General features: G+C 40.5%; 1 protein-coding gene across 1 annotated transcript in view; it reads left to right on the top strand.

The window, feature by feature from the left end:
- The window catches only part of ST8SIA1 (ST8 alpha-N-acetyl-neuraminide alpha-2,8-sialyltransferase 1), a 551780-nt gene that overhangs the window by 341515 nt on the left and 196151 nt on the right, over positions 1-14114 (top strand). Inside the window, exon 3 of the mRNA XM_085652735.1 lies at positions 9129-9238. Within this exon, the coding sequence (XP_085508861.1) occupies positions 9129-9238 (110 nt within the window). The remainder of the gene's footprint in view (positions 1-9128; positions 9239-14114) is intronic.

Raw genomic sequence — 14114 nt, 5'->3', positions numbered from 1 at the left:
TAGGGTGTGGTGGCAGACGGTATCGAAGGCGGCCGAGAGGTCCAGGAGGATGAGGGCAGTGGTTTTGCGGTTGTCTAGTAGGGTCCTGATGTTGTCGGTGGTGGCGATGAGGGCGGTTTCGGTGCTTTGGTTGCTGCGGAATCTGGATTGGGACGAATCCAGGGTGTTGTTCTCTTTGAGGAAGCGGGTCTGTTGTCTGTTGACTATCTTCTCAATAACTTTCGCCGGGAACGGGAGCAGGGAGATGAACCGGAAGTTTTTGAGGTCCTTTGGGTGACATTTCCAACTCGATATTCTGTCTCAGCACTAGCTGCTTCATCATAATTCGAGATGTCATGACTGGACTAACATGCAGCTGGATTATTCTTGTGTGTAGCACAGTGTGTCAAACATTTGGTGATTGCCAAGGGAAACCAGCTATATATGTATTTGTATAGTTGTTAAGATATTTATGCCTATGCTCCTTTTATAGCGTCATACTTTTGCTATAAAGAATGTGACCTGACAGGCAGTATACTGTAAAATGTGTCCTCCTTTGGCACAGTTGTGCTATTTAAACTGTATGCACAAAATGGAGCTAAGTCCCCAAGGAGTGTATTATACATGGTGCCACCAGACGCACTGACACTCATTGAATCTAGAAGACACCGAGATAGCACGTAACTCTTGTAAATGGTGTGGAAGCCTTAACCCACCTATAATACACCCACACCTACTAGTCAAACATTCAATGCCCACGTGCAAGACTAGGAGGAGTTGTATGAATGGAAACATTATTGAGACTACATTACATTTTACAATGTGTTTTCGTTCCATAGTCCATGCTCTAATGAATCTTTCACCTGGTTCACACATTTCTATTGACAAGATTCACGTGCGTTAAAACTGAGATCAGGTATATCCCTGCAATCTGTAGCCCAAACCAGGGCATATTTTTAGTCATTTTCACTACTAGAGGGTCCAAGTACCTACTTTTGACGAAAAGTGAGATATGGTAATCAGTTCTTGCATGTGCAAGAAAATAAAAACATTTCTTATTGTTTAAAGATTGCTTACTGAATATGTTACATGGAAGTCATGAATACTTTAGAGCAGATATATTATTCAGCGAGAACATCAATTAGTGTAAAACTTTGCAGAATGTAATTAAAAGAAACCTACCGGAGAAAACCCTTCTAGCTCCCTGGAAACAGAGTGGGTGAGAAATGTCATACTTACTGACACTTACAACCAGATTCCACTGCATTGTGATTGTAAGCCTTAATTACTGTATGCGGGACCACATAGTTACAAAGAAGTAACGTTCTCTCAATCTCTTATGAAGAAATACAAATGTTTTTGTATACGCTTGTAGCTTATACAATTTTTTTTTTAAAGCAAGACATTAGACTAACCACTATTAGGAGAACAGCAGGATATACAGTAATGGGCGTATCCAATGGATTTAATGACCTCCCCTTATTAATAACTGTTTTCAGCCTAGTTCATTATTTCGACAAAATAAGCACTTTGTGAGTTTCCTGCTAATTGATGATTAGGCTGTACACTTTTTAGGTCCAGCCTAGCGCAGCGCGCATGCGCTGCCCGACTTTATGTAAGGGCTTTAGAAATCTCACCACACGCTTGTTTTGTCCCTGGCTAGTGGCCTTTGCGTGTGTCTTTTTAACAAAGACAGCACGCAATTGGGCAAAAGCGGTAGCATGTCCCGCCTTTGCTCCGCCAACGGCCCATTGCTGTGCGGTTACCCACAAAGGCACCATCTGGTTTGAATTATCGTGCCCAGACGCGTGCGGGATAATTCAAACCAGATGTCTCGCTATGGTGCGCGCATGCACCACTCGCGTGCTTGTTCTAGTTACATCCAGCCATTCTCGACTGATATTTTTCTTAAAAGATTAATGAGCGTCCTGTCTTCAAAATTCCAATGACGCTTTTACTTCAATTTGAACACTTGTGTAATTTTCCTTTTTGTTCTTTTAATTTTCCATTTTAATCTTGAAGGTATGCATACTCGAATGCAGTGCAAGTTTAGACATGTTCAAAGTAAAGTTTCGTGCAAGTCTGGCAAGCATGTTTAGCTGGGATTGCATGTATATTGCTTGCTCCTAAATAGCTGTGTTACTTCAGGAAAGACGTGGTCATTTGCTTTCATTTTAAAGTCGTTATGCTATAGCTGCACAATACTAAAGCGCTTTGCAGAGTGCGTTTTTATTGGTTTGTATAGTTAGGTGTAGAACCCACAATTGCGCGTCCGCCTCTGGTGAAGTGTTGCCGGGTGTTATTGCTTGCAAGGTGAGGAGCCCCATGCCAGGGTATAGCAGGATTGTAATAACCACAACAGAAGGCAAGCCTTGTCACGTGGCCATGGTCACTGAAAATTTGTGCTGCCTTTGACATTTTCGGCGGAATTTCCTCCAAACCTAAAAACTAATTTGTTCATTTTGTTTTGTACGAAACGTGCCGCCTATTTCACATCATAGCATCGCGCACTTCTCGCGTGCTTGTTCTGGTTACCTCCAATCATTCTCGACTGATATTTTTCTTAAAAGATTAACAAGCGTCCTCTCTTAAAAATTCCAATGACGCTTTTACTTCAATTTGAACACTTGTGTAATTTTCCTTTTTGTTCTTTTAATTTTCCATTTTAATCTTGAAGGTATGCATACTTGAATGCAGTGCAAGTTTAGACATGTTCAAAGTAAAGTTTCGCGCAAGTCTGGCAAGCATGTTTAGCTGGGATTGCATGTATATTGCTTGCACTTAAATAGCTGTGTTACTTCAGGAAAGACGCGGTCATTCGCTTTTGTTTTAAAGTTGTTATGCTATAGCGCAATACTAAAGCGCTATGCAGAGTGTGTTTTGATTGGGTTGTATAGTTAGGTGTAGAACCCACAATTGCGCGTCCGCCTCTGGTGAAGTGTTGCCGGGTGTTATTGCTTACAAGGTGAGGAGCCCCATGCCAGGGTATAGCAGGATTGTAATAACCACAACAGAAGGCAAGCCTTGTCACGTGGCCATGGTCACTGAAAATTTGTGCTGACTTTGACATTTTTCGGCGGAATTTCCTCCAAACCTAAAAACTTTTTTTTCATATTGTTCTGTACAAAACGTTACAATCAGAAGAGGGTGCTGCAGCCTTTTTGGTAATCTCAGGCTCCAGGCACTAGTTCGCCCTCTGGGCCTGTCATCATTCGCGGCGCAGCACCACACTTCTGTAGTGTCTCCTGCCTGCGTCTCGCTTGTTCTCGTAGAGTGGCGTCCCATTCACATTGCGGGAGTCTGGGCGGATCGTCAGCACCTATATTTTGATTGTTGTCCTTGCTTTGCTTTCAGCTATTGTTGCAGATGTTATTCCTGCTGTGATTGTGGCTGTAGTCTGAGCTGTTGTATTTACTGTTCCTTTTCCTGCTGAGGTCTCTGCTGTGGTAGAATTGTGATTAATGTTGTTGTTGCTGTAATGGGAGTAGTTGTGGTTGAGTCTGCTCCTACTGAGGTTTCAGCAATAGTCCCTGTTGGGGCAGAAGCTCTGGTCATTTTTTTTGTTGCACCTGTAATTGCTACTATTGACTAGTGAACTATAGTGCAAAGTTAATATAAACAATACTAATAACAAGGTAATACAATCATGGAACAAAATGCTAAAATGCTATTACAAAAACAGTAGGTTGCATTTACAAACATGTATGCCTACACATACAAACTTTTTGCTTTACGTCTATTTGCTATAAACAAAAAGCCAATAGGTATCGACTTCAGGACCTTATAAATCTTTAGCCATGCAACACTTTATATTACTGCACATAAAAATATCTGCTGGCTAACTACCCACTTACAAGATACCAAAGGCGAGACCTATTGGCTATGCCAATGCTTGTTTTAGATGGAGTCGTGAACTGATTTGCCTTTCAATATCCACTGCAACATAGGAGCAATGCATATGCAACAATGAGTCATTCTGCTCTCCGGTACTTCTTGCTGCATATGCTCCCTTTCTGGGGCCCTTTTCACATTGCCGCTTTTCCTCTACTACCATTGTCTCATCTCTGTACTACCCTAGGGCCTCGGGGCGGAGTTCTAGTCACCTCCCCTAGCAAAACCAGGCAGCTGTGGGTAGCATTGTCCTTTGTTACAGGTAGCCGCGGCCCGTGCAGGTAAGACCGGTGGTGGTGTGTGTGTGTGGGGGGGGGGGGGGGGGGGGGAGGGTTAGACAGACGTCAATGAGGGAAAATGTATTTTTTTATTTATTTTCCCTCGTCATCATGTGTCGAAATCCCCACCCCCACCGGGCCCCACCGCTCTTACACGCACGGGCCGCTCGCTGCTGGTTACAGGGATGACCCTATGAGGCTGTTTGCTGCAGTCCCATTACGAGGTCACCAGCAGCACTCTATCACTGCAGTGAATGCTACACGTTTTGCTCTTCATCGAAGTTTATTCTATACGGAACGCTAATTGTAGGAAACTAACAAGGGACACCATTGTTATACAGCTCTGCACGGGATACAGGAAGCTGTTGCTCTTCCACAGAGTCAGTTGTTACCACTGGAAGCAACAGTCCTGGAAGGAAGGTCTTAAATTACCCTCCCAGCTTAAGAGTCTATTCAGGCCATACTCTCCATGAACCACACTTCCTTGTTATAACAGAACATCTTGGGCATATTTCCAAGGGGATTGCGCCACTGGAACGTCACTTTATAGGACGTTCCGGAGTCGCAATGCCCTGCACCTTATTTACAAAGTGGTGTTAAGCCACTTTGCATGGCTTAATGCCACTTTGTAAATATGGTAACCTGTGTGAAAGGGGCGTGCAGTGGGTGTTTATCAAATAATGACAATTTGTGACTTCTATGTGTGCTGCAGAATGCAACACACATAGAAGTAGCAAATCACCTTTATAGATTCTTTATATGCAGGTAGGGACACGACCCTGCACATAAACAATCATTCCCTGCAATGAAAGCACCCTTGCACTATAGCGCAAGGGTGACTGTGTTGCCATTAGGCAGCTATTTTTAGCGCCAGTGCAAGAGAAAACACAGGGGTGCACAATAATGTTGTAAATACGGTGCATGCCTGTATTTTTGAAGTGACGCAGCACGGCGCTGTAAATCTTGCTGCAGCACGGCGCTGTAAAACCTGCTGCAGCACTGTGCCATTTCCTTGTAGATATGCCCCCTCATACAATAATCAGGTGATAAGAATTGGTTCCTGAGCTTGTATCATGTCAGACAGCTAAGTTTGAGCTGAATGGATAGTCCTTGTAGTGCTTTTCAACTGTATAAAATGAATGTAGGCCTTGGCACTATCATTGGGGGTTGCACTCTGACATTATGCTTCTCATTCTAGGGATGATTGCTTCCTGCACTGCCAGGAAGGATTATGGCTGCAACATTGTGCATGCTGGCTGAGCAGGTACACCGTTTGCTTGTCTTGACACTTGACAACATGACATGATTTCCATCATTAACGTCACGAATTGGGTGCAGAGTTATAGCAAGCCGGAATTCCTGATTCTGGTAGCTTTATTTACTGCATGCTTCACCCTTATTAGAGACCCGGCAGCTTCTGCTCATAATCAAAGGACATAACGTGGCAGTTCACTGACCCCGTCAATGCTTGTGCATGTTAGTCGTGTTCAGTGAGGTACTTTCATTTCGGAATACAAGACATACAGATAGCTGGTCTGTGATGATTACATCATTAGTAGCATGTGTGACAAACACGATGGCTGTTCCTGTGCGCGACAGATGGTCCTTACTTTAATCAGACGTTACATGGTTACATTTTGAGTGGCTCTACATGATTGTACTATGTGCTCTACAGAACTGTTAGCCACTTTCACCACTGAATGACACACATTTTTACAATAATACTGTACGAGGCTGAGCTCTAATTATTACATGAAGTATTTAGCATCACTCTTGGCTTCCTCTCTGGGGACTACGACCAGACTGAAACTCAATATTGTGGACATTTTGATTGCGCTTGGTGGTATCTGGCGGTATTTAGTGGGTGCCTTTATTTACTCTCATGAGCCTCAAGGAAAAATCTTACACAAGCCCTTTCTTTGAGGTAATGTCAATACATGTCATTATTCCTACCAAGCCTGGATTACACGGCTTCTGCTTGACCATGGTGACAGTAAGCAAGTCTGTCACTTGCATCACCTCTGAGAACTGGCTGGTAGGACCAGGATCAGAAATGTCTCCACTTCACCAGCTAAGTGACCAGCTGAGCCAAAATTTGAATATTCTGCAGTAGAAGTAAGAAAATGAAAACCTTGTACGGTGTTCAACATTACCTGTATTTGGACCTTAAAAGACAAAACCAAAAAGTTGCACGCCGTTATTTAAAAAACGCGAGGGGTACTTCTGTAATGAGGCCTTGGATGTGCTAAATATAAGACTTTTCTTGAATGAGAATATTACATTATTTCAGGATTTACCTGTGGCATTTTTTTTGTTCCAAATGGAGTGTTTTATTTAGTAGAAGCAGTGGACCTTAGTATTTACTTACTTACCTATCATGTATGCTGTTTCTATGATGTTCTTGGCCCAAAAACTACTATATAAATGTTCCTTTACATGCGTTTTATAATGTTTTTAATGATACAAATGTATTAATTAACCAAGCAATATCAATCAACTTGAACTGCTACATAAAGGGAGTAGTTAGGGTTTTGGTTGAAGCGAGACATCCGAAAAAAATTGGTGAACGTCCCATCTGCCTTATTTAGAGCGTTTATCCATTTTGCAATATGGCAGACCAGACATCGACCAGTTTTTGGTAGATGTCCAGCATCCACCAAACTCTAAATAACCCGCCATAGCCTTTTTGCAATGAAAGGGTCATTGTCAGTGCTGTATAAGTATTTAAATGTTTCCATTTTAAATTCAATGTGTTCCGTTGAGTCTACTTAGGACAGTTAATGGAGCATCCTGTTTCCTTGGGTCATTTTGAAACCTACTGAGGTTGAGGGAATCTTACATAAGGCGCAGCCAACATAACCTGTTGGAATCCACCAGCTCTCTGACGGCCTAGGGACATAGGGGCTAGATTTATCATAGTATTGCATTGCCCTTGCATCACGCATGTTGTCGTAAGGGCAACACAATACTAAAGTCAGATGTACCACGCCACGAGGCCACCTGGCGTGGCCATGCGTTGCTTGATAATCTGGAATAACACAAGGGAGCACAAGTCACTGCCTTTCGTTACTCTGGACTGGAAAGGCATTCCATGGGTGAGCGTGGGTGTTCCCACACATCCTCCCATGGATGTTGGTGAATACTCGGATCTACCAAGACGGGTATACCTGGGAATGCGTCAAAATACCACACCTTCCTAGAGGAGGCGCAACGAGGAGAAATATCTTTATTACTCCTCGCTGTTTCATCTTTCTAAGTGTGCTGCATTCTGCAAGAGGAAAATGCCTCAGAGTATTATTTTTGTACAGGAAGGACTACCTTCCGGCACAAAAAGAATCCTGCCTGCAACACAGGCACCCTTGCACCATGGCGCAAGAATGCCTGCATTGGCGCTAGGCAGCAGATTGTGCGTCTGCACATGCAGAGAGTAGAATAGTGCCATATATTGGTTAATCTGGTGCAATTCTGTCCTCTGGTTGTTACACAGTACATCCACTTGCTTACTGCATTGAGCCAAAGATTGCTAAATTTGGGCCCAAATACCTTACGATGGGTCCAAATGCTTTTCCTTTTGTGTACCTGCGACACTACGGTTAGACAGATGTGCGTGGCAGCATTTCATCTTCACTGAAATATGATTGGTTTATGCTTTTTGATTTTTTCAATTGAATCCGTATCTACGACATAACACTCTGATTCACTACTAATAACACGTTTTTGGTAGTAGTTGTCTGAATAAAGGTGAATAGGTATTTTTGGCAGAGCACCTACTTTTGTGTACCTGAGAGAGAAGACTGACTGAACTGACATAGTTAGTTAGTGGGAGTTAATAGGACAATTTCAGTGTGTATATGTAGCAGAATGAGTTTCCACACCCACAGCAGCGATTGTGTTTGTTAGGATGGTCAATCACCCAAGCTAGCTCCCTACAGGAACAGTTAATTAGATTAGTGTTTAGGTCCACGCCACAGGGGAACGCTTCTATTTCTATTTGGCACCTCTCATCGATTGTACATTCATCTTATTGATCATTTGTGGAGACCTTAATGATTAACTTTAGAGGAGCGTAGAAAGGGATCATTTCCCTGCAGGCCATCATGTTAGATTGTTGGGAAGGACCAGAGAAGTGCATTACTTCTCTAGTGCCATATGCCACATACCAGTCTTCAGAAGGTGGAGGCCATAACAGCAGATGCTATGGTACACGCAAAACTAGCTTTAGGTGAAGGTGAGTTGGAAGTGACTTGTCAATGTGAAAAACTAATCGCAGGTGAAAGGCCTTAGATAGAAGCGTGAGGTATCGAAAGAAAATAGCAGGCAAGACTAAATGCCAAGTAGTTTAATAAGAAGGCAGTGGTCAACAGAAATTCTTTTTTGCCCTTGACAGTTCACAAAACCTTTGCCGGAAATAACAGTTCAGGTACCATAGTGTCGGTTATGACAACTTTACAGCAAAATGAGCACATGTTGGTAGATGGGGACTGATCAGTTGTCCATCACAACATCATTTGGGGCGCAATAGACACAACGATGGAGCTCCCCACACATGCCCATTATTTTTCCCTTTCTAAACAGTGTTATCTTTCATTTTCGGTGGATTCACCCATTATCAATATAGCATTAAAAATAATTTGGAACATGACAATGAAAATATGCACAGCACCCTTCCTCGTGGCTTTGATGTGATTTCTCTTTACATGGATATGTTAAAAGCACAAAGTTGAGAATGCACACTCTCAAAGTTTTCCAATTTACAAGTTTTGAAGAAAATGTCCTTCTTATTATTGTTAATACTACCGCCCTGTACCTGTGTCATGTAAAGGGTTCTGCTGCGAGGGATGGCCTTTTTAAACATTATCTGTGAAAAAATGAATGTATAAATCTGAAACAAAGCCGCCATGATTCCTTTTATTGCTTTCCGTTTATTGCAAATCTGTGTGGCCTGTGAATGATGACAAATGGCCTTGATTTCTGTTTAAGGAAACTCCATTTAAGCTGCCGCTGAAAAAGTGCTCTGTCGTTGGAAACGGGGGGATCTTGAAGGGGAGTGGCTGCGGCAAGAAAATCGATCAGGCTGATTTTGTTATGCGGTAAGATGGTTACAATCCTAACAGAGTATTTCCATTTTTACTCAGTATTTTGCGTGCAACAATCTTTTTTTAGCGGTGTTATGATGCGAAGAAGGATCACACGCTGGCGCAACGTGCAAAATGATTTATTTGATAGAAAACCCACTAGCAAATCGGACTCAACACATTTCGGCTCGTGACTGGACGCTTGTTAAGAGTACAGAGCATCTTGGTCATGTTACCATGTAAAGGGAAGCCAAAGAGAGTGAAGTGAGACTTTACATGTCAGCAGCAAATATACCTGTGCCTTCTTGCCAGTCTAATTTCTTTTTTTTCTGATTGCTTTCCTTCCTCTTCTTCTATTTTTCTTTACCTGGAGCACAGCTTCTTTACCAACCTTTTGATTGGACGACTTGTATCCTTCTTGTATCATTCCACAGCTCAGATTCAGTGAACTGCTTTTTTCTTTGACGTTCAGCCCTTTGTGAGAGTGCCTGTGCTTTCCCTCTCTCTCTTTGTCTGTCTCTTTCTATCTTTCTCTTTCTCTCTGTTTTCCTTTCTGTTTATGTCTTCCCCCTATGCTGCTAGCTCAGTATGACATTTCTTTTTCTTTTTTACAATTGCCATTTGTGTTATAAATATTATTTTCTCTCTTTTTCGCTATCTCCTTGCTTGGATTATATATGTTGATTATTCAGATATAAATGTTGAAGTATACAATGAACATTCCTTCATGTCATTATTCATTGAAACGTGACAGTGAAGTCTGCTTGAATATCTTCATGCTATTTTGTATGAATTGAATTTAAACAAAGGGCATGGTTCTGCAGAATATAAGTAAGTAAAAGGATGCCAAGGCCTTTTTGCCTAATTTGTTATTCAGAAAGGTTTAACAATGCTAAAATATGTTATGTAAGCTAAGAACAAAGTGTGAGTTAAAGAAAAGAACTTTGTACCAGAGACTTGAGACTGAGGCCAAACAGAACCGGATCACCTTCCTTTGCTGAAGGCTACTGGGAGGGGCATTTAGCCTTCCCTCGGTCGTCTTTATCTGTCAGCCTGCCTGTCAGTGCAGACAAGAATAGCAGATGCTGCTATTTTGCTGAACATTGGCTCAATTGTTCAAACGATGTATGTGAGTGTGAACGATCTGTGAAACTCAAACTAGGCCCTTTCTTTGGTGCTAAGACCAGTTTAGTTCGCCAGACAGGCAAGGGTGTGACTGTAAATAATGCCACATAGAAAGGTTCATGAATTTACCAATATGTTGGAATGTTATTTGCTCTTCACATTTCAGGTGAATTTCATTGCTAGTTTATTGTTTATATTCACAATGGTTACTATTTACATTGTGAGCACCAATATACGTGTTTGATTTTAAAAATGCATCTGTATAATGTGCCTTCGGTTTCACAGTGTTCTTGAATGTATCTCTCTATAATGCAAAACAGTTTGCGTTCCAGTTCTTATCCTCTCATAGGGTTGATAGCTACCTGAAAAGAATCTTACTTAGGCATTTCTCAGTGGGTTTCGTAGTGGTAGCAGTCCAGTTGGATTTGTGTCTCGGGTTGGCATGAGTGACAAAGTCCTCAGTAAAAGGGGGTCTAGAAAGCCTATTGCCAGGTTGTGTTCTGGAGAACAATACAAAAAACATATCTTTTGCACACTTCCTGTGATGCTGTTTGTTGTGTGTCTTGTCCCTGCCTGGTAAGTTGCTACCAACCCCTCTGCTTTAGAAAAAGTTTTTTCACTGTAGCTCAATTTAATTTTTCTTTTACTTACCAATCCATCTTGAATCGGTATACAATAAAATGGCACGCTTCATTTAATAGGCATGCTTGCTGATGCATGCACATGTATGAGCCACCACACATGCACATGTCATCATCACTCGTGTATGAACGAAGGTCATAACACATGTGTGTACATACATCACAACGCATGCACACACATACATCACATTCCTACAAAGTGAAGTGTCTGTTATTGGTCATTTCACTGCTTATTTTTTCTTTTTCTTCTTCTGGCCATCCTGCACATCATCAGCAAAATGTAGGCTCTACAGATGCTCTACAGCAAAGCCAAACGTTCCCAAAGGCAAGACCCATTGGCTTTGACAATTCTTGTTTACATGTATATGTAGCACCTCTGTACTGCAGTTTCTGTATGCTCTTATTAATTCACCATAGGGGATACTCTATTTCAAAACAGTAGAATGATGTCATTTGCCTAGAAGAATGCTGTTACCTGTTATGGGCTTAATGGGGAGGGATGTGTGAAGTTGCTGCTTCATGTCAAAAGTGGTGTTTCACTGTACTTCCAAGTCAAAGTCAAATCTTTGATACGTGGTTGTATTGACAACTCATTCACATTTCATTCAAATAATAATCATCAATATATTGTAGCCATAATAATCAATTACGATTTATATCCTGTCTCCTTTCCCTCTATCAAATTTAACTTGTTAACATAGAAACTGATGTGGTGAATATCCCTTTTATAGCATATATAAGGGTTTCATTAAAACCTCCCAATCATTAACTCAGTTGAATCTGCCATCATATGGTATTGCAGACTTTTCTTAATATCGTTCAAATTTGTATATAATTTATATATAAAAAATGCTTTGTTACCTTTATTTGAAATTTAAAATTGATTCGTTAGACATGTAGGAGTAATGTAAATTGTATAATCACAAATATATTTTAAAATCTTTTTCGATCTGCTTGTACTATTATTAAAAGTATTATCTCATCTGGAAGTATGCAATCTATCAGAAGTTATATATTATATGTATCTTTACTTTATACATATATAACACAGTGGCAGCTTCTACTGTTTAGTTAAGGTTTAGCCATACTTTCCACTGAAAATGCATTTTTGTTTTGCCTATAACTTATGTCACTAATGAGTGTCATCTGCATCAACTTTGGCACTTACCTAGCATATGCAGCTCATGTTCAGCATATCAGTTATCATGCAGTTCTGTCCAGGGACAAAAAACATGCAAGGGAGAAGCCAAGCAAAATTTATTTTCCAATTTTTGTTTCTATAGGAATGTATTCTCACCACTACAGCAAAAGATTGTGAACATATTTATGGCAAACGTGGTGTGTCTGTTGAACTTTATTAGAAAAAGAGGCTTTTCATGGTTTTGTCTACATCCATTTTCTAAATATTTGTCTTTGAAAAAAGTGCTGGGTGGGCTAGAAAGGGTTAACACTTTATGTGTTTTGACAGTTGAAAGGGCACTTATTGATGTGCTTATGAATTTGCTTATGACAGTTGAAAAATCACTTTTGATTTGCTTATATTTTAAGTAGCTTTTTTTGAATGTACATGAAATGCAGCAGATTCTATGCATGCTAGGCTTCCTCCTAGTATTTTCAAATTGGTGCAGTTCCATTAATGGAGAACCCATTTAAAAAGAGGGGTGGGGGCCGGTGTTCATTTGATTATAACCTTGCCACTGTTGAAGAATCTGCATAAACTTTGGCACACATTTTGAATAATTTGCTTTATATTTGTTAGTCAACTTTTTGGTCAATCCATCAAGGGCGTCATAGTTAAAGAGAGGGGCAAAACATTTTCATTTGCTAATGAAGTTGCATCCAGTGCAGGTATTTCCGTTTCATGGCAGATTCAATGTAGGGGGTGGGTTGCAAGTTAAATAGGGTGGAGTCAAAACATTTTTGATTTGCTAATAACGTCAGCATCATTTGGTGGATCTGCCCAAACGCTAGTAGAGACCTAACATGTTAAGCTTACTCTTGGTGTTCTTGATTTCATGCAGGTCCAGCACAGGGGGCACATTTAAAGGAGGATCAAAAAGTGTTCCTTTGCTAATAAATGTGGTACCATTTGATGAATCCGCAAAAAGCTTGCCAGACACTTAGCATATTTAGCTTTGATGGAATGTCAAGTTTTGAGCAGATCTGTCATAAGAGAAAGGAGGCAGCTTGTCATAAGGGAGAGGGCAAACAATAATGCGGAGTGGAATAAAGTCTCAATCACTAATTACCCCCCACTCTGCATGTGACTGAATGCTGTTTGTATCAGGGATCCTAATTGTGCATGGCAGGTGAATGCAGCACATCATTTGAAATTCACTGGAAAAAACATTTAGATATTAATTGTGGTTCAGGCAACACAAAACCGAAAAAAGCCCTGAAAATCACCAGTTATGGTATGCAATGTACAATGCCTTTCCAGACACATATATTTACGATTTCGAATAAATGTGGGAGGGACAATGGGGAATGGCTGGGAAATGGGGAAAAATTACCACAAAATGGATGAGGTTAACAGAAATTGAAGGAGCAGTATAGGAGGGATATGTTAATACAAAACACACAACCACATAAGAGTAAGCCAATTGCAATTCTTAAAATAAACGTATAAATCGACTTCAGTAGTACTACTGTCAAAACATTCCCAAATTACTCCAGCACAGCTTTCGAGTATGTCAAGCATCATACATGGCCAACCACTGGCAATGCAACACACACCAGCAGAAATCAGTGGAACCAGGCAACACAATAACATATTTTAAACTAAAAAATTGAATGTTCTTTTTTTATGTAAATAACAACATTGTAATAAATTATATTGTAAATGTAATAAATTGTAATACATATATTGTAAATGATAACATACTATTTCTTATTTAAATCACAAATAAAATACATAACTTTCATCCACGATTGTGGCACCTGCAACACAAATGATACTGTAAGAGTTTGGGAAGGGAAACATAATATTTAAATTATTTTTTAATTTTTTATTTTTTTAAATTATGTTAGGTTGAAATATCATAATATGTTAAGGTTTTATGCAGATGTGTTGTCCTTTGTTGCTGTGGTGGTCTTAGTTGTTTAATAGTTTTAATTGAAAACAA

The sequence above is a fragment of the Triturus cristatus genome, chromosome 4_1 (assembly GCF_964204655.1).
Source record: "Triturus cristatus chromosome 4_1, aTriCri1.1, whole genome shotgun sequence".
NCBI lineage: Eukaryota > Metazoa > Chordata > Amphibia > Caudata > Salamandridae > Triturus > Triturus cristatus.
This window is presented reverse-complemented; position numbering and strand designations above follow the sequence as displayed.